Source organism: Trichoderma citrinoviride (genome assembly GCF_003025115.1).
Source record: "Trichoderma citrinoviride strain TUCIM 6016 unplaced genomic scaffold BBK36scaffold_7, whole genome shotgun sequence".
Lineage (NCBI taxonomy): Eukaryota > Fungi > Ascomycota > Sordariomycetes > Hypocreales > Hypocreaceae > Trichoderma > Trichoderma citrinoviride.
In genome coordinates, this window is record NW_020194715.1 from 266,222 (window position 1) to 288,647 (window position 22,426).

Consider the following 22,426-nt stretch of genomic DNA (forward strand, 5'->3'; position numbering starts at 1 on the left):
CGGCACAGAGTGTTTTCTGGTAAGGTGGAGCATATGAGATTCGAGGCTACATACATGACTTTCAAGTTCCTCCAGAATCTCAGTAAGTCGAGCTTTCACTACCTCGGCGTCTCGAACGCGGTAGTCGAGAGATGCGTGTCCTTGGTGGTAGAGCCCAAGACTGTGCGCCCACACCTTGAATCTTTGCTCCTCTGTCACTACTTGTCGATATTTAGTTGACTGGCTGAGCTGCAGAAGGGCAGTCAGTTGGGTAAGTTTGTCTGATGTCCTCTTTCCGACCTTGGAGAGCTGTGCCGGATCCATTTGCTCCATGGTAGTCAAGGTGTTGAGCCACCAGCCATGCTGGGATAATGTGAACCAAGTCTACTCGAGACAGTTGAGCTCATGAGGGGCTCGAAGACGCGCAGGGATGCGAAGGCAAAGCTCAGCAGCCGGCCAATCGTAAACTGCATCAGCCCTCCACAGCATCACGGGAGCACTCGTACAAAGAGCTACCCCTCTTTCAGCCGCAAGAACTTACGTGTAGTCCATTGAGACTGCTCTTGTCTGCTTTGCAAGTCCTTCTGTTGCATTCCTTGATCTGAATTCACAATGTCGGGCTTTGAGGTTGCCGGGGTGGTCCTCGGAGTCATACCGCTGGCTATATCTGCCCTCGAACACTACAAGGCGGGAAAAGGCACTGTGGCAACCTTTATGAAGTTCCACGGACAGCTAGATACACTCATTTACCGGCTGAAACTGCAGAGAACCTTCTTCTATCTCAACGTTCTCGAGTTGCTACGCAGCGCAGGGGTCGAAGAGGTAGTCAACAAATCAGACATAACCGAAGAGGAATGCATTAAGGTTCTCCAAAATGCCAAAAATGCCGACGAGATGAAAGAATATCTGGGATCTGGCCAGCTATTTGTTACCTTTCATGATATCTTAGCAAGATATGAAGCTTGCCTGAAGTCGATTGTGAGCAAACTAGGCCATATAAAGAGACCACCACAGGTTTGCCTGTCTCCATACCCACATTTTCTGGACGTGCATGGCTGATTTCACCATCAGTCTGCAAAAGATGACTTGAAGGCCATTTTGGAGCACAATCCAGTAGGCGCCTCATCGTTCGCTTTCAGAGAGCGCTTGAGCTTCACGATGGAGAAAGGGAGCCTCAAGCAGCTGGTTGAGGAACTGAGCGAAGATCGACTCTCTCTGAAGGAGCTCATCTACAGCATGAAAACGCAGCAAGAGTACACATCGAGGCATCCTTCGGACGAGGCCCAGAAACTGGCGAATAAGCTTTCCAGAATTCAGAAACACGCAGCTCCTCTGTTTGAAGCATTGCGTAAAGGCTGTAGCTGTAGCTGCGAGAACAAGCACAGGGTTTTTATGAAGCTCGATAACAGGATCCCGCTCAAAAGCGGCAGGCGGAGGAAGCTGAAAGACGAAACGGAATTCAGCCTTCTGTTTGACCACCAAGGATACTTGCAGGAAACTCATGTCAACGTCCGTGAGGATGACGGTAATGACAGCGGAGAGAACGTGGTCAAGGGCAGGAATACGACGAGGGTTGTCATTGTTCAACATGCTGAACCAATGCCCAAGGAGAGGATTGTGACACGATTGTGCCGGCACGTGTCTCAGTTGCAAGAGACGGGACACGTCTTGAAGCTCAAGCTAAGCAACAGCGACCTCTTCCTTGTCGAAGGAGAGGCGGAACGTAATCGAGATTTCGCAAGCCCGACAACCCTGTCGGATATCCTCAAGGCCGGATGTCATGACGACGACGCCAAGATGTTCCCAAAGGAACAGACACTCTTGGCTCTGAACGTGGCGTCTTCCATCCTCCAGTTACAGCAGACGTGGTGGCTGTGTCTGCCATTCAACAGCAACGAGATCAAGATATTGACGCCTCAAGAAAGGTCCGTCACGTCGAATAGCTCGCCTTTCATTGAACAGCTCATGAGCGAAGTTCTGCCATCCTTGAACGATGCTGTCAAGTGCAGTACTATTGGCCCAGACCCCAAAACTGCATTAACAGAGCTTGCCATCCTCTTGCTGGAGATCTGGCACCACAAACCGCTTGATATCTGGTGTGCGAAGATGGATAAAGCAATTCCTACATCGCCACAGGCACGAATGATGGTTGCTATCGAATGGCTGCAGGCTACCTCTAGGCGTCTGCTTCCCTACCAGAGCCAAGTTATTGAACAGTGTTTGCAAGTGTGTGCTGGAGCTCTCCGATTCTGGCACGAGAAGGATTTTATAAGGATGTATTGTGAGAATATTATCAAGCCGTTGCAAGAGACGCTAGGGGCATGGGATACTTCAGGGAGGGCATATGTTTGGAATTAATGAATCTCAGATGACCGTGGGGTTCGCTATATAACTCTAATTTCAATAAATCTCCCAGAAGGCATATGTAATCTGCTTCCATTGTGGCATTGATCTCGAACAGGTCTCTGAAAGTGAATTACGACGCTGCTGAATCTCGGGTCCTTCACCATCAAGCCTTTCCGACAGAACCTTAGACAGGTATGCGAGAAAGACAATGTTGCAGAAACCCATATGTAGACCTCCATGGAGCCTTAAGAAAGACAAACGTTAGCACCGAAAGAGTTGCAGGGGGGGAGGAAGTGTCATACATAGGATCCATAACCGAGTATGCTGATGCCGTATATAGGCCCAGCATAGGAGGAACCCCGCTGATATGATAGGCCATTGGTAGTAGAACTTAGAAGGGGATAGAAACCGGAATCAAGCTGATGATGGCTGTTTGTACCAGTGATTCCCGTGTGGTAACAAATCCAACGTCCTCAACGTCAATTACATCGATGTACACGCTGAGATGCAGCAAGACAAGGACAGGGTAGTAAAGGATCTTTTGCTGGATTCAAATTGGCTTTCCTATTACATGCTTTCCTTCACAAATCGCTGTCCTGTGGTCCGGCTCTATCAAGTGTCCCTACCAGATCACGCCTGTGCATGAACAAGGGTACTTGGAGTGACAACGGGTCGGCCCATGATTTCTAGCGGTCCGGCGCGTTGGGCCAGCATCCGAGGCTGCCTTTTCTGTAATATTTTATGTCAATGGAATATGATAGTAGTGATGCTACACTGCGTATGTCCTGCTTGAAAGTGAGCAAGGTGGAAATGGCTCTGTCGGCTACGGCGTAGGCGTGGCTATGCTTGTATTGGAAAGAGATCATACAAGTTCTCCCTGCTTGTTTTTTATTTCGGTAGGTATGCACATTGTCGGAATATTTGGGCTCAATAATGACAGTTTTTGCAGCCAAGCAGTGTAATGGCTCATGGCTGAGAACCCCCCTTGCAGTGTGGCGCGACATGGTATGATTCGCTTCGCTTTGACTAGTGGAAGCAAACAAAGCTGAAATCCAAGGGTTATTGGATTCAAGGGTCTAGACCCGTGTCTTTTTGATCATCGTGACACTCTGGAGCCTCTTCTGCTGGGGGCAACCGGCAATGAACCTGCCATCTTGGAGTGCCACAGTGACTAGAGGACAGCTCAACACCGAAAGTGAAGGCGAGCCGCCGTTGCTCAGCTGCATCTGTTTAGATGACATGTCCACATTTCGACATCTCATGACTTTCGCGCTGCCCGAGGCCAGAACATGCCGCTCCATGCTTCCCTACGTTCGCGTAAGATTGGGTTCTGCAGGAGGAAGATGTCGTCTGAATCTCAATCACCATATGTACATATATATATGCCTTCAAAACCTCTCCTCGGCAGCCTCAAGCTCAAGAGCCCAAACGACCGATCCATATCTAATACCTGCTGTTCTCTCGCTTTACTAGACTCCAAATATCGAGTCACAACCTCACGACTACATGGCTGTCGACATGAGCCATATTGACCACATACACCATGTGGAAGGGGATTTGAAGAATGGTCAGGAGAACTCCTCTCCCTCTCAAGATGGCATCACAAAAGACCACCAGGTCATAGTGGAAGTTGTCGAGTCTGAAGAACGTACCACTACCTGGTTCAAACTCCGACAAGTCATGCGTGAGCCGTTCTCCGAGTTCTTTGGGGTCCTGATCCTCGTCTTGTTCGGCGATGGATCTATAGCTCAAGTTGTGCTTGGACAAGGCGCCAAGGGAGACTGGCAGAACATTAATTGGGGATGGGCGTATGTTGTTCTCCATTTCCTATACACCACAGTGATGCTAACTACCTGAATAAGCTTGGGTCTGATGCTTGGGGTTTATTCCGCTGGGGTATCCGGTGCACACCTGAACCCAGCTGTCACCCTCGCCAACTGCGTCTTCCGCAAGTTCCCTTGGAAGAAACTCCCAGTTTACGTCCTTGCTCAGCTTCTCGGTGCAATGGTAGCCTCCCTCATTGTATATGGGAACTACAAATCTGCCATTGACGTGTACGAGGGAGGCCATGGCGTACGCACAGTCGGATTGAGCACGTCTACTGCAGGCATCTTTGCCACATATCCAGAGCCGTTCCTGACCAAGACGGGACAATTCTTTGACGAGTTTACCGGAAGCGCCATCCTTCTATTCTGCTTATACGCTCTCCAAGATGATGGGAATATTGGTGCTGGGAACTTCCTTCCGCTGGGCTTGTTTTTTGTCTTCTATGGAATCGGAGCTTGCTTCGGCTCCAACACTGGCTACGCGGTCAACCCTGCGAGAGATCTGGGTCCTCGTATCATGACTTGGGCAGTTGGCTATGGGCACCAAGTGTGGACGGCAGGCGACTATTACTTCTGGGTATGTGGGATTTCCAAACCCTTTCTGAGCGGCTACTGATGTTGGACAGGTTCCGGTAATTGCACCATTCTTGGGCTGTCTCTTCGGCGGCTTCCTCTACGACACATTCATTTATACGGGCGACAGTCCTATCAATGCGCCATACATGGGCTTCACACGGGTCTTGGGCAAGCGGGTCAAGGCAGGAAAGCCGGTGATGGTGTGAAAGTCCCAAGATGCACATTTGAAGCATCACTGGACCTTTCCAGTTTGATATACTGGCAGGTAGTTGATATATTTAGTGGATATAACCATGCTGCAGATATGTCTTATATACACCTACTGTAATAGCGTGCGGCATTCAGTACTCTATTCGCAAGCTTTCGTCTCTAACTATATAATTGTACCTAGTTACTATGGAGTTTTAGGTGTATAAGTCAATATCTCGACCAATCCTCTCATTCAAAGTTATGCAACATGATACTGGAGACCTCGAGCTTGACACACGAGTGCTTTCACAGGTCTGCCAATGTGCCCGTGAGATATCCTAGCCGGACAATAGTGGCTTACAAGGGCTTCTACTGGCACCTGATTTCTCTTGGCTTGTTAGACATGGAGTATCGTGCTGCCGTAGGACACTTGTCATGCGCTTATATAGATTTAACTGCGTAAGCCTCGACTGTGCGCATCTCCCCTCTGGACTTTGGTATCTCTATTCTCTTGGACAGTAGTACTATGCGCATCTACAAGAGGAGAGGGTATTTGCCCTAAATGGCCGGAGCTCAACTTTTCATGCTGATCCTTGATGTGATTGCTGTTGTTTGATTTGATGAGTCTCTCTATCTGCCAGTACATCTGACATAAGTACGAGAGATGCAGCCCACAGTGTCGACCCATGTGAGAAGTGGAAAACATGACCGGGTTGAGACGGGCGCTCTGAGCGGAGAATGTGGGGAAACCGTTCGACAGAAAGGGCTAAACATTGTGAGGCTCTCACACTCTTATGGCCGGCAAGCAGAGCTGCCGCTTACGTTTCCTATTCAATTCTGCCTTCTAGACTACATCGTTTGCTGGTGAAATAGGCTCACTAGTTGGACTATCCTGGACCTCGGCAGGTGGGTATTACTTACAACTCTAATGAGCAGCCGTAGCGACTGATATAAGCGTGCCCGAACCGGTCACTGATGGTGTTTCAATACTCACCGGCTCAACATCGCCCATCCAACAGAATCCAACATCATTACCCCCCCTTCAGTTCAATGCAATGGCGCCAACCAGCACTTTGAGAAAACCCCAGAGACTCGGGTTTCTCGAAGCCATGGAAATGTCCCGCCTCCCTAGCGACGACAGCTCCCCCGCCACGCAGCGCTTCATGAGCCATCGGCCCGCCTGGCAGCCCGGCGCCGAGCTCCCGTGGGACAGACCTGACGTCTCGGAAGAAGCCGCGAGTTTTCGCAACTTCAAGGCCTATGGGGGCCATGTGTATATTCAGGCACCGCTGGCTGCTGCTCGCATCGTGGAGGCAAAGGAGGAGGAGGAGGCGAACAGAACGTCTCGTGAGTATAACAGAGGCAAGTTTGGGATTCATGTGAGTCTGCTCTATGTCATTCCAATAGCACCAACATTGACGAAATGGTTTAGTCAATACAAGGCGTGTTCACGTACGGAGGATACACAGACCGGCCCTTCATCTACTCCGTATCCAAACTCTCATCGGGCCGCTCCTTTCAGACATGCCTCGTCACAGTCCGCCAACCCACACAAACCTCAGCAACCCCCAGAGGCCCGTTTCCCCTCTCCGACGCGAACCTCCCTCTCGGCCCCATCTGCTTCAGCTGCCACGTCACGTTCAAGCGTCCTGCGCCCAACTTTGCAGACGAGCAATTGACCTCTGCGCAAGAGCGTTTCGCGCACATCCTTTCGCGGAGGAGACCTGACGAATGGGAGGCGAGTCCCCAGCTTGACATGGATATCCTCAATGATCTGTTTCCGAATGAGGGACATGGAGGCTTCCCCATCGTAGACATGTACAAGGTGGACATGTCTTCTTGGAACGCCGATAAACCGATTTCGGAACGCCGTGAACTGCTGCTGTATAGATTACACAAGCCCGTTCCCGCGGAAGACGCAAACGCGCATGTCCTCTGTCACGCATTCGAAGCGGATCGGAACGGGCTCCTCACGATCGGGAACCACCTCGGCTGGGGCTACAACCTGGCGGTTGCGGCGAGCCTGAGCTACACGTTCCTTGTGCACGTCAACGCGGAAGAGGCCGTGATGAAGGATGGATGGTGGATCCAGGAGGTGTGCTGGCCGCGGGTGAGTGCCGGTCGAGCCGTGTTGGAGAGCCGGATATGGAGCCCAGAGGGGAGGCACGTCGCGAGCGGGTATCAGGATGGGCTTACGGCGCCTCGAGAGGGAAAGCGGGCAACAGAGAAGCTATAGAACTTTGCCTCTTCTTCTCTATTTCACAAGCATATTGTAGATTTTGAACTTGAGGATGGCTTCACATATAACTCTCTTAATTCTTCATCCGTTACTAGGAATCATCTTCAGCCACAACTCACACTTCCTAGACCTTCCACGTTTCTCCTCATAGCCTCTTCTCCATCACGCAGCTTAACTCCAAGACCCCTCCAATCCTCTACCGCACGCACCGTCCCACCGCCGTCTCAACAAGCACCCTCGCATACAGCCGATGCAGCACCCCCGGAAACCCCCCAAACGGATCCTCCCTCGGCCTCGTCGTCACCCCATCAAACGCAAGCGCCTTCAGCCGGAACTCCGCCTCCTTCCGACCCTCATCCAGCTCCGCCGTCAACGCAGACAAGTTATCCATCGCGTGCGGTCGAATGGGTGTCGGCGCGGGGCAGCCGCGCAGGGTGATTGTCGTGGGCGTCTTGTCGAGGACGAGGAAGTAGTTTGTCACGATTGTTCCTGTGCTGCGTTAGCTGGCTAGCTTGCTGGATGTCTTCATGTCATTTGTTGGAAGTGCAGTTGAATGAGGTAATTTATACCGGGCTCGTATTTGCTCTGTCGCAACTCCTCCGGCGACCACAGACTCGCATGTTTCTCAGGTCCCCTCGTCAATAACCCCATCACCCTCCTCTGCACAGCATACCCTAAACCCAACAATCAGTCTGACAAACAAAACCCTTCTACAACTCCCCTCACTTGACATGAGTAAGAAAGAAAACAAACCGAATCCTCCCCACATCCCCCGCGCAAACTCCTCGACAAGGGCACTCCCCCCTCGCTTCGCGTCCTCGAGCAACTCCGGCCTCAGCCGCTCAAACGGCACCCTTCTGAGGCAGCAGTCGTGCGTGCTCGGGTTGTTCCTCGGATTCACCTCCTGCAGGATCGGATGCTTGAACAAGGGATCGGTTTCCGGTCCGAACGGTTCGAAAGAGCAGTTTCGGGTCCATAGCGCGAGGCCTGCGAATGTGGCTGCCGGGGCGCCGATGAGGACCTGTGTGAGGAGGATTAGGCGTCGACGGGCTGTGGAAGGGAGGGGCATGCTGAATACGCAGTCACATGAATCAGCCACAGTGAGATGGGACACTCGAGCAGAAGACAACAGGAGCAGGAGATTCATTGTGTAGAAAAAGAGGGAGGGACGCCCTTTTGGTCCGTCCAACTCGGGTTTCTGGCCCGGGCCGCACTCGATCAGCTTCACTTCGGGCCGGCAACTCGGGCCCACCGGGTCGGCGACGCTTGTCCGTGATAATGGATAGCCGGGAGCATCGTATACCCGGCCTTGAAGAAGAAAGTATCGGGAGGCATTTACCTCGCATGGTTAGTTAAAGATGCAGTGTCTGCACCTGATCCTCCATCAAGACATCAAGTTTACACAAGACTCAGGCAGTGGTAGAGATGCTAATGTCATACAACTATCGCTGCGGAATAGCCCCCCGTCTTGGGTATCTCTGTGCATAAAACAAGGATATAACGCTCCCAACTCATCCAACGAGACACTTTGGGTTCCAATATCGTATCGCCCGTTGCAATCGTCCAGCCAGAAAGAAAGCAAGAAAATACCTTATTGTGCCAAATCGTCCGCATCTCCCATGCCCACCAAATGCCAAATGCCAAGAATGCCAGATACCAGCCAAAGATATAAAAGAAGAGAAGAGAAGTGAGCAAGCCAGAATAAAATGCCAAAACTCCAATCCTAGGAGACATCAAGAAAAGTAAATATGCCGATACCTTTTCCCTCACATGTATCCCACCCTCCGTGTGTCCCAACATCGGATCACTGCATCAGCTGATGCACCTCGCGAGACGTCTTCCTCTTCTTGTCCAGCTTTAGTAGCGGAACCTCGATGCCATCCACCATCCGCTGTATTTTGCCTTCCCTCAGTACCGCCCAATGCTTCTGCAGCCGCTCCGCGCTCACAACGAGCTCGAATCCAGCAAGGAAGCAGAAGCTGATTTCTAGCCTCGCCAGCTCGACTTCGCTCACGCCGCCGACCTTGGCAATCTTTGTATGCGGATACGAAAGGTCCTCGAGCGCCTTCATGGCCACCCGCAAGCCTGCGAGCACCAACCTGTGTGCATTCCGTCTCGTTACCGGAATGGCGCGCTCCTCGACGGCGAGGCGGTGAATGTACAGTGATGTGGCGAGGTAGACGGCCGTGCTCATGGGGCAGAACTGGTGCAGCCGCTGCAGATACTGGTTGACCGAGATCGGGGGCTCGTTTTTGCTGTAGAACTTGCGCGTGATGGCGCCGTGCTGGAGGTTCAGGGGCTGCGAGTCTGCCCCGACGACGATGTACGGCTCCGGCGGATGCAGATTCGGGGCCGAGGACGAGGGATTCGCGCGTCGCAGAGAGTCGTGCTTCAGTCGCACGCCGTCGATGGACTGCGCGTAGGCGTCCTGCTGGGCTATCAGCTGTGCTGACATGGACGCGCTGTACGCCTGGAGCTTGCTTGGTCTGCCTACCGACGAGTCGCTCCTATGGGCGTATTTCTGCTGCTTCTCCTGGAGCTGCTGTTGCTGCCGTTGCTTCCGAAGCTTTTCTTCCTGCTCCTCTCTCAGGGCTTGGACTCGTAATCGCGCAAGGCTCTTCTCCGAATACGACCGCACGATGTTCTCCTTCTCGGCCTGCATATTGCTCATCTGGGGATCGGTGGGCGTCTTCGGGGGAGGCGTGGGCGGGACGTCGCCGGTGATGCGGACCAGCAGCTCGACGCCGGCGCTGAGCAGCTGCAGGGCGTCGGCGGGCTTGAGCTTGAACAGGTCGTACTCATCGTTGCTGCTGCCGGCGGATGGCGGGCTCGGGGTTCTTCGTTCATGGTCGATGGATAGCCGCGGATCGGACGAGGGAACGGGTCGCGGCGGAGGGTCGTGGACGGGACTGGGTTCGAGGGAGGAGGAATCTGGCTTCAGTTGCTGTTGTTCCTGCTGCTGCAACTGTATCGCCGCAGTGGCCTCGACTTGCTGCGTCTCGGTTGCGGCAGAGGACGACATGGCGCGGGATCTGGCAAGTGTTTCGCCTCGCCCGGCTTCACCTCACCTCCTCGCGTCTGCGCTGTTGGCGGTGCTTGTGTTGTGTTGCTGCTTTTCTCGCTGTTTCAACGAGTATGCTGGTTTGTCCAAGCGGCAGCAAGGTGCACGCGCGTCGCGGTTCGAGGTCGTGATGGAGGCTCGGGTCGAGTCTCGCGTGGAGGCTGCGCGCGTGAAGGCGACTTGGATCGCAGGTTGACGCTCCTCGTCTGTATGATTTCGGTTCGCGGAATGGAGATTCGGTTGTGTCGCAGAGGCTCGTCGGCGTCAAGAGACGCAGTCGTGGATGCGCCTCGGTCGATGCAAGGCGTGGGTGCGCTTGGACTGGGCCACTCTCATGATCCCGCGGGGACGCTTGCGGCAAGTCAAGGGTCTTGTCTCTTCTTCCCCTGTGCTTCGTCTCTTTTCCTCTTCAGTCCGTGATTCGTCTTCCTCTCGTCTTGCGCTTTCTGCGCCGCTCGTCTCTCTCTCTCTCGTGCTGTCTCTGCAGTGGCCACACGCAAAGGAAAAGTCTCCGTCGCCGGAAGCGGATTCTATCGGGAAGCGCCGTCTGGGAGAACAGACACAAGACACTCTGAATGCAAATGCAAATGCAAATCAGAAATAGGAACGGCGAATGGAAGTCCCTTGCCGCCTGGATCAAGTGACCGCGTGATCAGCCAAGCTCTGCAGCCGCCGAAATAGTCAAACAAATTAGAAATAAACGAAAATAAGATGCCGACGAAGGCGAAGGGGAGAAAATAGCCGTGGGGGCGCCACACACGACTCAAGATTGGGGTGGACCGAGCGTCCGTCCAGTCAGGCACTGCGCTTGTTCTTTTCTCGTTTTACTCTTTTTTCTTCTTCTTCTTTTGTCTGTTCTAGGCCTTCATCGACATGTTGTAATAGCAGGAGAATAAGAGGCGAGAGTTGAGGCAAAATGACTGGAGCTTATTTGCCTTCAGGGACCCGAGCCGGCGCCTAAATTGCCCGTCTGTCGCCACGTGTGATTTGATTCCGTGCTGATACACAGTTGGAGTAAAGCCGAGGAGGGACAGACAGCACCTTGTAGGTCATGGATGAAGCAATTGAATTTGCTTTTCCCTCAGTGGCTTTTCGTATCGAGATCTGGCCTTCTAGCTGCCGCCATCCATTCAATCAGTATCTCGTCATGCCATCCTTTTACTTCCATTGCTTGTGATTCCTTGTTTTTTTCTTTTCTACTTTCTTGTTCTGTTTGTACTTTGTGCATGCATGTGCATTGCATAATACCTGCAGACGAAGCAAAATAATAGTCCTGCTGCTCTAATGCAAATGGCCGCCCAATAAGCTGAACCGATTGACTGACTGCATGCGACGAGATGCTCCATCCACACCCTAAAACAGCTTGTTTGATGGCCGATCATCAGGACCCTTTACTTTTTAGTATTACCCAGACCCTCTGTTTTTTTCCTTCCTTTTCTCCTCTCCTTGAAGAGACCCCTATTTTTCCTTTCTCGCTGGCAGATGACTAGAAAATCATCACGAGCCTAGATCATTACTTGTTCTGGCCAAAAGCCAAACGCCACAGAGAGGCTCCCCCACTTGACAACCGACTTATTATCAGGAAGCTGAATCAAGGTCAACTGAGAAATCACCTCAAGTTGTTAATTCCCATTCTGAAACAATATATTGCAAGCTCATCAGAAGTGAAGCCCAAGATCCAAGCGACCAAGCTTATTACACACTCTTCTTACTCCCCGCCAACCACCACCGCCCAAAAATCCACGCCACGCCAATGCAAGATTCATCCACCACCACCATCTCCCAACCAGAGCACCTCCCCATGCACCTCCATGCATCACCTCCTCTACGCCATCCAGTCGTCCCAAGCGGTCTAGAATCTCATTCCACTAGTGAATCGACGATTCCCGCTGAGAAAAAGGTACGCGAAGGAGCGGGAGTGCCTTTTCCGCTTACAGCCTCGTACATATCACCACCCATTCATGAGTTGAGGTGGGATGATTTCAAGCAAGTTACCAATCTATATTCTCCCCCATTGGCTTCTTCTCCGATGTACTCCGTAGACAAGGTAAAAGCACCAATTGTCTGCGCTTCCGACACATTTCAACCATAATCATAGGCCAATTCTCGATGCATGACGCAGTAAGATGCCCGTACATGCACGCCTCGTAATGTACGCAGTGCAGTAAGTAAAAATAGGTCCTCCGCAAATCGAAGCGGTAACCGCGTCTTAGACGCCGACGACGTGGCTGGACGCCATTGTTCGCTGCGAGAGAGAGGAAAACGAGGCGTCAGCTATCTACGTAACGTGGCGTACCTTGCGCGAGAGCCAGAAGTGGAATGAGAATTTGATGATTTGACATGTGAAAATATGAAGCTGTTATGAAGCAGTGGAAAGATGGAGATGGAGCTGAAGCTGAAGTGAAGCTGCGCATGTGCTTCAGTACAGGAGTTGCTAAAAATAGCCTCGGAGCATCCTGCTTTGTGTTTGCTTCTGGGTTGGCTTGTCCATCACAAGCGCACTGCTTCAGTGTCATTCGACAATGTGACATGTTCGACGTACGACCAAGGGGATCAAGGCCAAAATGCTTCAATGTCGTTCAAGTCGTTCTACAAATCTAAGGCAAGGCAACCTTTACTGGCCTCTATCCGAGATGCAGCGCTCGATTCCATCGTCCCATCGTCCCATCACCATCTACCCGCATAGTCTCATCAACATCCCGACGCAACCTTGACATCCACCACCGCTGATTGGCCATTGTCGACGTGTGCAATGGCCTTCTTTAGCACATCCTCCAGCTCAGACCTCTCGCTCACTCGGGCCGCAAAAATGTCGCCATCCGCAGCGGCCTTGGCAATCCCGGAATAGTCCGGTGACGGATCAAACGAAATGTTAATCTCCTCGTTGCTCGCCTGGGAGCCCAGGCCCTCGGGGTGAACCAGCAGCAATGACCGGCGGGGGGCGTTCCATCCTAAAGGGTTACACAGCGGTCAGTCGTCATTCAACATGGCATGATGTGCGAGATTCTTCGTGACTCACCCTTGTTGTTGAGTACAATGGTCAAGACGGGAATGTTGTAGCGTTTGGAGATCCAGTACACGCTTCCAGGGACAGTAAAGAGGAATGTGCCGTCGCCCACAATCTGAACAACGAATTTGCCCTTGTTCTTGCCTCCATTCTCCACGTCAGTGGCCAGCTTCATGCCCAGCGCACCACCGCCAGACCATCCGAGGCCGCCGCCGCCGCAGTTGATCCACGACCCAGGAGTCGACGGCTGGATGTTGTCGTACACAAAGACGGTGTTGGTTACGGCCTCGATGGCCCACAGCGTATCCTCGGGAACGAGCTTCTTCACCTGCCTGCACAGATAGCCAGTTCCGAAGCCGCCGTCGGGAAGAGGCTCAGCTGCCTTGGCAATCCGAGCAAGACGCGCTTCATGCTCTTCCTTCCGCTTCTCGGCAATCTGCGCGACGTCCTGGGCCTGCAGCTTCTTTGCGTGCTCGCCGGACTTGAGAGCCTCAGTCAACTGCTCGATGGCAAGCTGGCTGTCGGCGCGGTACGTGGCCTGGGACTCAATGTAGAAGACGGGCATCTGCTGCTTGAGCGGATCGAGGTCGATGTGGAAGACCTTGGCGTCGGGGTTTGGCTTGACATGTGTGGGGATCCACGGCACGTCGGCATCGATGACAAGAATGACATCGGCGTCGGCAACCGACTTTTCACCTCCGTAGTTGAGGCCAAGAGAGGCAGGGTGGTCAAAGGGGAAACACATGTCACTGCCTCCGCAGTCCACTACCCTCAGGTTGGGAACGATGTTGGCGAGCTCGACCAAGGCTCCGGGGAACTTGTGGTTTCTGCCGCCGTAACCCGTCAGGACCAGGGGGCGTTTGGCACCTGCAAGCGCATCTGCTATCGTGTCGACGGCTGGCTTGGGCAGACTGCCAAGGTGCACGGGGTTCCAGTCGCTCTGTCTCAGCTGGTAGGGCTTGATCTCTTGCTCCATAACCTCCCGAGCGCCATACAGATATACCGGTCCCTGAGGTCCCGATTTGGCCCATTGCAGAGCACGGTTAACCAGCTGCTTGACATTGGAGCCCGTCTTGATCTCGCCGGTGTAGCGGCAGTACTGGGCGACGATCTGCTTCTGGTCGGGAACATCCTGGATCCAGTGGATGTACTCGGTACGGCTGCCTCGGTGCTCACCCTCGAGAGTGAATGGCGATAGGCCAGCAAAGACGAGAACGGGGGCACGACCACAGGCGGCGTTGTGCACGGCTGCTCCCAGACCTTGTGTACCAACGTCGACGTGAACAATGACACATTGAGGCTTGCCGGTTAGTCGAGCATAGCCGTCAGCCATGGACATGGCGACCATCTAAGCGGCAGGGTCAGCACTGTTACTGGTACAGATTAAGCTGTGCAGGATCAAATGATGTATGGTCTACATCTACTAGCATATGATAAGCTGTGGGAGGGACATGAACGTACTTCGTTGGGACAGGTAATCATGCGTGGAAAGTTGCCCTTCTTTTCACGAGCACCCTTGACCATGGCCTCGATGATGCTCGGGTGGTCCGACCCCAGGTTCACAAAGCAGTGAGTGACACCGGCCTCCCACAGCGCCTCGAAGAAGGCCGAAGAGGCCGTGTACATGTTCTGGTAGTCTGGCTTCTCCCTGGCTGCGGTGGAGGCTTGTCTGCTGCTGCTCACAATCGCGGTGGAAGGAATTGCTCTCTTATCAATGAGACTGCGCCCTCGGGCTGATGCGGTTTTTGGGGTTGTGAGGCTAGATCCAGAGTATTTCCGTAGCCGAGAGGGCGGCTGGCTGTAAGTGCTGTGATTTGAAGCTACGGCGCCGATGAGCGGCACCGCAGGACGGCTTCTCCAAAGGGCCGGCAGAGACGCCCCGGATCGCTGCAGGAGAGTCATTCTGCCTCGCTATTGGACGGCCGCTCTGGGGGAAGTTAGTTGCATGAAGCACACTAGACGGAATAGATGCTATGTTCGAGGTATCAAAAGGCAGAAACGGTGTAGGGGGATTGGTGCGTTGGCGATCAGTAAGTCATGAGTTGAGGGGAAGTGGCTTGTGAGGGGGCGGCTGAGTGTGTTCGGCATCGGGCTCGGATAGACATGGTGTAAGGCATGATAGAAACCGGAAAGTATCCGCGACGGATGACATAAGAAAGTGTGATGGAGAAGACGTGGGAAGAGAGGAAGATGCTTTCTATTTGATACATGTATGCGGGATCTTGATACTTACTTGAACAGTCTGCGCGGGGAGTTATTAGGAGGGTGGTATTAGCCGTACGGCTCTCTGAGGCAGACGTGGGATGAGAGTGCCTTTGGCGTGGGGATGTTGGAGTGGTGGTGCGAAGGAAGATGTGGATTGGAGGAGGAGAAAAGAGGTAGATGTTAGAGAATCGAGGAAGAGAAGAGAGAGAGAAAGAAGTGACCCAGCTGCCCAGTCAAAGATGCCCGAGCTGGAGAAAGTCCTGATGCAGATGACAGGAGGCTGCATGTAAGTAAAGTAATATGTCGAGTGACAGTCAACAACGGCCAAGTATTCGCCAATGGAGGTTATGCACCAAGACCGCGCAGTGGGCATATCAGAGGCCTGACTACGCCTGACTCCCTAGGTACGCTTGACTACGCCTTACAAGTGCAATAGGGCGCGCGCAAGCCATGTCGGGCAGTAAAAACGAAAGATGTCTGGAGCCGTTACCCACACGACTCAAACCGTTATCTAATCGGTTTGTCTTTTTGTCTAGGGCGCCTCCGCGCAACGTCCGGTGATGCCCGTCCGGCGCCTCGTGATCGCTATGAAACACCCTGTAGTCGCCTATCTGAGCAATCTGGCAACTTGTGCCGCGGCTGGCCGCTGGGGGGGAGGTGAAACCCCGATTGGCGCATGGACTGACGATTAGATGCCTGTCTGGGTAGCAAGAGGGAGGGAAGGAGGAGCTGCGGTAACGCGGGGTAGTGGAGAAGTGGTGGGAAGGAGATGGGACAGGGGGCGATGAGCTAAGCTGAGCAGACAAGTCTCAGTCTGACTGTAGAGGCGACAAGAGCTGATGCAGTGTGATATCAAAAGTGAAATTGTATGGAGGTAAAGTTATGTAGAGAAGTGGTGTGAGTGATACGGCAAACGTAGATAAGAGGCGGATGAGCTGCTCCTGCTGTTTGTTCCTCGGTCCTGACGTTGTTGATATTAAAGATGCAACTGCTCCCGTTGCCGTTGCCTCCACTCGTGTCCACCGCCTAGATGGGGAAGGCGGGGCTCGGGTGGTTGCCCAACTCCCTCCCTGCACGTTATGCCCATTCGGCTTCGCGAACCATCAGGGTACGTACTCAATCCATCAATTCACACTTGAGCTGCGACATTAACAGTCACCTCCTTGCATACCTAGTGCTTCACATCTATAATATACCTCGTGACTCTTACAAAGACCTGGGATGAGACGATTATTGCAGCAGTACCGATAGATCATCAAACCGAGGCATGGCTCTGTTGGATGGACTGGGGAGACTCTACACCTCTGCCTATCTTGCATTTATCCGGCAGGCCATCATCAACCAACAATCCATCTTCCTGCATCCCCATTCGGACTCGTCACACTGATATGTTCTCAACTACCCGATTCCATTAGGTATACAACACATCTCGGAGCCAACGAGCCCCCGTCTCGAAAGCTAGGTATTGTCCAGCACTGAAAAGACGGCTCTCACCAGCGAGAAACCACAACCACGGCTCATATGTATATCCCCCTTTTCCCTCATTCACCCTCAAGGCAAATCGACGCTCTGAGGGTTCAGAAACACATTGCTCCCATCATAGAGTTTCTTGATCTCCTGCAGTCTCGGCACCTTGTCGCCCCAGTACGTCCACTGCGCCTCCTCTCTGCTCAACGACACATCCACGTATCCGGCGTACGTCGTGTTCGCCTCCGGAGCCGCCTTCTTGATCCTATCATGGACGCCAGAGACAAAATCCCTCGTGCCTTGGTTCAGCAGCGGAATGCCGATGGCATAGGACTGGTACATCATAATCGCGTCGCGGTGCGGGTAGGCGGTTGCGTTGTACGCAGTGTCGGCCATGGCGCCACCCTCGGAGTTGAAGATGATGAACCACAGCAGAGTGCCGGGGTCGGTGTCGTCCATGTACGTGAACAGCTCGTCGATCGAATCCTTGCGCAGCTTGTCGTTCTTGCCGAATGCCAATGACTTGCTGGCAAACGGCGTGGCCAAATCACTCAGATACAAGCCCGTCGTCTCAGCAATGTGCGCCAAGCTGCCCAGCCAATCTACCACGGCCAGCTTTACGTCTCCGCCCACAGGAATCTTCTTCGCGATGCCCGTCTCGTCAAATTCATCCTTAGTGCCATAGAACGTGCCGGTGATGAGAGCACCCAGAGGTTCTGCGATGAAGAGCGTTGAGAAACGTCGATCGAGGTCCGGGTCGTAGACCAACTCCTGCCACTGCTCAAAGACAGGCGCCATGTCTTTCTGCTCGCCAAAGCTGAAGCTGTAGGTGTACTCGACAACGCTGCCGGGCTCCGGGTGCGTCTTGAGGACGAATTCCGTCACGATGCCAAAGCTAGCTCCGGCACCCCGGATAGCCCAGAACAAATCTTGGTGCTGCTCTTCGTTTGCCCGGACCACGGTGCCATTGGCAGTGACCACCTCGACTTCGAGGACGTGGTCAAGGGCGGCTCCCCACATTCTCGACATGGGGCCCAATCCTCCCTGTTCAAAGCCATCAGTTGAGGCTACGTGAGATATCATCTTTGCTGTTACATATATATCTTACTTACCACAGTTGCGTGTCCTCCAACACCAACCCCAGGGCATGTCCCATGGGCAATAGCCCGGCCGCCATTGGCATGCAGCAGCTTATCGAGTCCATCCAGTCTGAACCCCGAGCCGATGCTCGCTTGCCAGGTGTTGTTATCCATTTGGAAGCTCTGAAGACTGACCAGATCGATCATCATGCCATTCTCGTCACCCGCCCCCTGAGCAAAGTTGCTGCATCCGGAATGTCAGATCAGGAGAAACGGCGAAGTTTACTCGAGAAAAACCCTTGTTTCATACCCATAAGAGTGTCCGCCAGACCGAGCCTGGACTTTATACCCATTATCATGCGCGCACTTCACCGCGCCAGATACCTCAGTCGCATTGTTCGGCCGAACGATGATATCGGGATACCGCGGAAGATCAAGATTGTACAGCTTGGTCCATGCCGTATCGAGGTTACTCGTCGGGACATGGTAGCACTCGAGGCGTCCGTTGCAAACGCTCTGTATGCACGACTCGATCGGCAGTGTGGAATTCGAGTTGCCCATGGCGAGAAGGGATTTTATTGCGCTTCCCACGATGCGCTCTTTTCAGTTTCCCCAGCTGGGGAGGCTACTTTCTTTATACATGTTACGATTTTGACAGCCATGGAGATTACCCCGTCGTGTGGGAAGGTCGATTTTGGTACCCCTGTCATGAATGCTACACCGCAAATACGAACAAGAGTGTTTTCTTGTGGAAACGGACGAGCAGAGCAAAGACGAACGGGCATCTGCCCCGTATCTACGGGTCTCAACAGGCGAGTTTGTTTTTCCTTGTCATACTGCGTATGGCCTCGTTTGCCTGACGATCTCTTCGCGAAGAGTTGAGGGCGGTGCCGGCAATATCTTGCCATCATATGAGATGTTCAAACAAAGCGAGAGAACGTACGTGAGTAGTATGTGAGAGCTGCTTCCAAATCTGAGAGCAGCTGGGGTTACACTGGTGAGTGGTACTACTAGTACAAAGTTTTGACGTTGGTACGAATTACATTTCAAGTAGGATGATAAGGTACCTTGTGAGTTTGTTTCCATGGCTCGTGCATGAATAATCGAAACGCCCTCCAATTGGTAATAACCTTGCGTCTCACTATTTCCAGGCGATGTCACCTCACGCAGTAGCACAACCAGGAGCATAGCTACAGGTTGTTCGGTTAAAGTCTGACAGGTTCGAATAAGCTTATTTACATCAATCTTCATTCATTACAATAGGTGGTAATTGCCATCCATGTACAAGTAAATTATACAGATATCATGTCTCATGTCCTCCTCGTTCCAACTTCGACCCCTTAGTACGCAACCATGGTGTTCAGCCCGTCAAGCTCACGGTCCCAGCAGCGATGCGTGCTAATCGCATACGCAAACTTGTCCAGGAACCCTGAAGCGCCCTTGGCAACGGTCACAATCTCCTTCAGATGCTCCGGGTGCACGTTCTTCAGTGTAACCACACCGTAGCTCTCAACGGCCTCGTGGTCACTTGAGGTGGCCACTCGATCCGGCATCTGCAGCGCCTTCTCGACCAACAGCACGCCCTCTCCCGTGGCGCCGATGGGCTTGAGGTGGCCGAATGCCTCGCGGATGTAGTGCAGGGCCCGTCCGCTCTTGGAGAGCTCGGCGATGGCTTTTACGCCGCCGGGGATGAAGAGGGCGTCGAACATTGTGCTGCGCTGGCCCTCCAGGTGGTGGTCAGGAACGACGCCCTTGCCGGCCTGAGTTTCGCCGTCGGGGAATGTCTCTGAACGGTGAGTGCCGATGACCAGCGGGACGGCCTTGGCTGCGAGGAGCGCTCCGTACATGGCGTTGAAGGCAACGGGGTCATATCCATCGGAAATGATGATGCCGACTCGCCTTGAGGCAATCATGGGCTTCTCGGGAAGGAACTCCAGTTGGCTGAGACCCTTTGCCTTCTGCCCGTGGTTCGGCCGTCCTGCTTGCTGCGGCAGCGCACCTCCAACCATCTTGCCCACCGACTGCGCCAGGCCAAGGTCGATGTCAGCAAGTCGCTTCACAAGCCTCTCATACACCACCGGCTCGTCGCAGTGATCAAGCTCAAACGAGAAAGCCGCCAGCATGTGGTTCTTCTCAACCTCGGACAGCGAGTTGAAGAAGAGCTGCGCCTGCGAGTAGTGATTCTGGAACTTGGCGCTCTTGGCCCGCTGCTTGATGCCAGCGACCTTGGCGGGATAGTCGACGTAGGCTCCCTCGGCGTGCGTGGCCGGGGGCTGGGCCTCGAAGCGGTTGGGCCAGTAGTTGACCTTGCCCTTGGAGATGGTGTGGCGCATCGCGCCGTCGCGGTTGAAGTTCATGACGGGGCAGACAGGCTTGTTGATGGGCAACTCCTGCCAGTTGACGCCGAGACGACTCAGCTGGGTATCGAAGTACGAAAAGTTTCGGCCCTGCAGGAGGGGGTCGTCCGAGAAGCCGATGCCGGGCACGACGTGGCTGGTGCAGAAAGCTACCTGCTCGGTCTGAGTGAAGAATTCATCCACATTCTTGTTCAACTCAAGCTCGCCGATGTACCGGATAGGTACCAGGTCCTCGGGCCAGACCTTGGTAGCATCAAGGATGTCGAAATCGAAGTCGTGCTCGCGGCTCTCGTCCAGCACCTGGATACCAAACTTCCACTTGGGATACACTCCATTGTCGATAGCCTCCATCAAGTCCTTGCGGTGGAAATCAGGGTCCTGGCCAGCAAGCTTCAGCGCCTCGTCCCACACCAGCGAGTGCACTCCCAGCTCCGGGGTGAAGTGGAACTTGACGAATGAGCGCTTTCCCTCCTTGTTGATGAGTGTGAATGTGTTTACGCCAAAGCCCTGCATCATGCGGTATGAGCGAGGGATGGCGCGGTCCGACATGGCCCACATGAACATGTGCGTGGCTTCGCTGTGCATCTGGACAAAGTCCCAGAAGTTGTTGTGCGCCGTCTGCGCCTGGGGGACTTCATTGTGAGGCTCCGGCTTTCCGGCGTGAATAATGTCCGGGAACTTCATCGCATCCTGGATGAAGAAGACGGGGATGTTGTTTCCTACGATGTCCCAGTTGCCCTCCTGGGTGTAGAACTTGACGGCGAAACCGCGCACATCGCGGACGGTATCGGCCGAACCGCGACTTCCAAGGACAGTCGAGAAGCGGACAAAGACGGGAGTCTCGCGGGATGTGTCAGTGAGCACGGGCGCAAAGGTGACATCCTCGGCGGACTCGAATAGTCGGAACGTTCCAAAGGCTCCGGTGCCTCGGGCGTGGACTACACGCTCGGGGATACGCTCATGGTCGAATCGGTGAATCTGCACATGCAATGTTTAGTTTCCAGGCCTCTAGGAAGCGAACATAGAAGCTCAAAAAATCTACCTTTTCACGTGCAAATGGGTCCTCTAGCAGTGAAGGTCCAAGCTGGTCATCGCGAGCGATCCGCAGCCAGTCATCCGTGCTGTTCTGCTTCGTGCCGAAATCAGACGTGATCCGGCTGTCCTTGGTTGGCTCGACCATGTGCTTCGCCAGCTGGTCTGCCTTCGCTTCTTTCTGGCCCATGACTGCTTGCTTCACCGATGGCGGGATGATGTTGGACATGTTGTATCACGGCGCACTTGATTGATGGAGGCTTTGCTGAGAGCTGCGAAGAGTTCTCACGTACATTCACAGAGACGCCATTCGCAACTGCCCTTATATACGGCGTGCACAACGGGCAACCGCTTACAGGGTTTTTGCCATGAGATCATGATGAGTGGCGATTTGTGCGGCAAGCCGTCACTCCGTCACTCATACATCAACGTCTTGGTTGTGATATTAGATTGACGTCAACGACCGCCGACAGCTTGGTCGCTCTCCCTCCTACAAGCTTTGCGACAGATGATACATCGATACCCAGCTAGAGGCAGAATCGGTCCCGGTTTTTGCGATCCCACTTTGTGCTCGGTGATTGAAAATTCAGAGAATATCAGTGGTTCGTTTGATTCGACCATCAATTAGTTCAGTTCATGCCGTGGTTCGCCAAGTTTGCGATGCCGAAACTGGAGATGCAAATGCCGGAAATGCAACAACTTTCCCCTCAGTCCAAGAGCTCTAGCATCCCACTTCCCGTGCTGTGCTTCTCCGAGCTCTCAAATGGTAGCTTGATGATTCATTATCCCACCATTGCTCGGGTAATGATCGACCTACCGGCATGATGTAATTGAACGATGCCTTGGACAGTGCGGAATGGAGTCGTGCTCGTTCCACGCGGCTAAGTGTATTGCCGAGCACAGTACTCCGAATTATCTGCGCGATGCTGTCGGCCAATGCAAGGCAATAACCACTTCAAACCCAGGACACTATCAAGACTAACAATTATCCAGCTACGGCGAGCGATATAGCTAGTATATAAGGTAGTAGTGTCTGACAAATACTGCTCTGTTTCTACTATGG

The 22,426-nt window shown here is 53.3% G+C and overlaps 8 protein-coding genes across 8 annotated transcripts; 3 read left to right on the forward strand and 5 right to left on the reverse strand.

Annotated features, from left to right (window-relative positions):
- Window positions 1-591: 591 nt before the first annotated feature.
- Window positions 592-2,337, forward strand: BBK36DRAFT_1119335 (hypothetical protein; the record flags this gene model as incomplete). The annotated part of the gene is made up of 2 exons (XM_024890575.1): window positions 592-957; window positions 1,051-2,337. The coding sequence occupies 2 exons, from the start codon at window positions 592-594 to the stop codon at window positions 2,335-2,337; spliced, it is 1,653 nt and encodes a 550-aa protein (XP_024749481.1).
- Window positions 2,338-3,831: 1,494 nt separating this feature from the next.
- On the forward strand, window positions 3,832-4,933 carry BBK36DRAFT_161710 (aquaporin; the record flags this gene model as incomplete). The annotated part of the gene is made up of 4 exons (XM_024897719.1): window positions 3,832-3,892; window positions 3,935-4,133; window positions 4,188-4,728; window positions 4,778-4,933. The coding sequence occupies 4 exons, from the start codon at window positions 3,832-3,834 to the stop codon at window positions 4,931-4,933; spliced, it is 957 nt and encodes a 318-aa protein (XP_024749482.1).
- Window positions 4,934-5,971: 1,038 nt separating this feature from the next.
- Window positions 5,972-7,152, forward strand: BBK36DRAFT_53683 (Thioesterase/thiol ester dehydrase-isomerase; the record flags this gene model as incomplete). Its single annotated transcript, XM_024898223.1, has 2 exons — window positions 5,972-6,295; window positions 6,349-7,152. The coding sequence occupies 2 exons, from the start codon at window positions 5,972-5,974 to the stop codon at window positions 7,150-7,152; spliced, it is 1,128 nt and encodes a 375-aa protein (XP_024749483.1).
- A 199-nt stretch (window positions 7,153-7,351) lies between these two features.
- BBK36DRAFT_1119379 (hypothetical protein) lies at window positions 7,352-8,224 on the reverse strand (the record flags this gene model as incomplete). The annotated part of the gene is made up of 3 exons (XM_024890579.1): window positions 7,352-7,644; window positions 7,725-7,829; window positions 7,909-8,224. 3 exons carry the CDS (start codon window positions 8,222-8,224, stop codon window positions 7,352-7,354), a joined length of 714 nt encoding a protein of 237 aa, XP_024749484.1.
- A 783-nt stretch (window positions 8,225-9,007) lies between these two features.
- On the reverse strand, window positions 9,008-10,045 carry BBK36DRAFT_1091147 (cyclin-domain-containing protein; the record flags this gene model as incomplete). Its single annotated transcript, XM_024889028.1, has 2 exons — window positions 9,008-9,568; window positions 9,650-10,045. Coding segments are annotated over 2 exons (957 nt in total), but the record flags the coding sequence as incomplete, so codon positions are not given.
- A 2,862-nt stretch (window positions 10,046-12,907) lies between these two features.
- On the reverse strand, window positions 12,908-14,849 carry BBK36DRAFT_1118496 (thiamine pyrophosphate-requiring enzyme; the record flags this gene model as incomplete). Its single annotated transcript, XM_024890481.1, has 3 exons — window positions 12,908-13,167; window positions 13,236-14,571; window positions 14,685-14,849. The coding sequence occupies 3 exons, from the start codon at window positions 14,847-14,849 to the stop codon at window positions 12,908-12,910; spliced, it is 1,761 nt and encodes a 586-aa protein (XP_024749486.1).
- A 2,125-nt stretch (window positions 14,850-16,974) lies between these two features.
- On the reverse strand, window positions 16,975-18,544 carry BBK36DRAFT_1200239 (Glucooligosaccharide oxidase). Its single transcript, XM_024897122.1, has 3 exons — window positions 18,285-18,544; window positions 18,008-18,155; window positions 16,975-17,939 (listed from the first exon to the last, which is right to left on the reverse strand). The coding sequence occupies exons 1-3, from the start codon at window positions 18,533-18,535 to the stop codon at window positions 16,980-16,982; spliced, it is 1,359 nt and encodes a 452-aa protein (XP_024749487.1). The 5' UTR covers window positions 18,536-18,544; the 3' UTR covers window positions 16,975-16,979.
- Window positions 18,545-19,280: 736 nt separating this feature from the next.
- BBK36DRAFT_1135325 (catalase) lies at window positions 19,281-21,972 on the reverse strand. The gene is given in 5 exon segments (XM_024892603.1): window positions 19,281-21,309; window positions 21,374-21,605; window positions 21,730-21,859; window positions 21,870-21,883; window positions 21,932-21,972. The coding sequence occupies 2 exon segments, from the start codon at window positions 21,590-21,592 to the stop codon at window positions 19,315-19,317; spliced, it is 2,214 nt and encodes a 737-aa protein (XP_024749488.1). The 5' UTR covers window positions 21,593-21,605; window positions 21,730-21,859; window positions 21,870-21,883; window positions 21,932-21,972; the 3' UTR covers window positions 19,281-19,314.
- Between the last annotated feature and the right edge of the window lie 454 nt (window positions 21,973-22,426).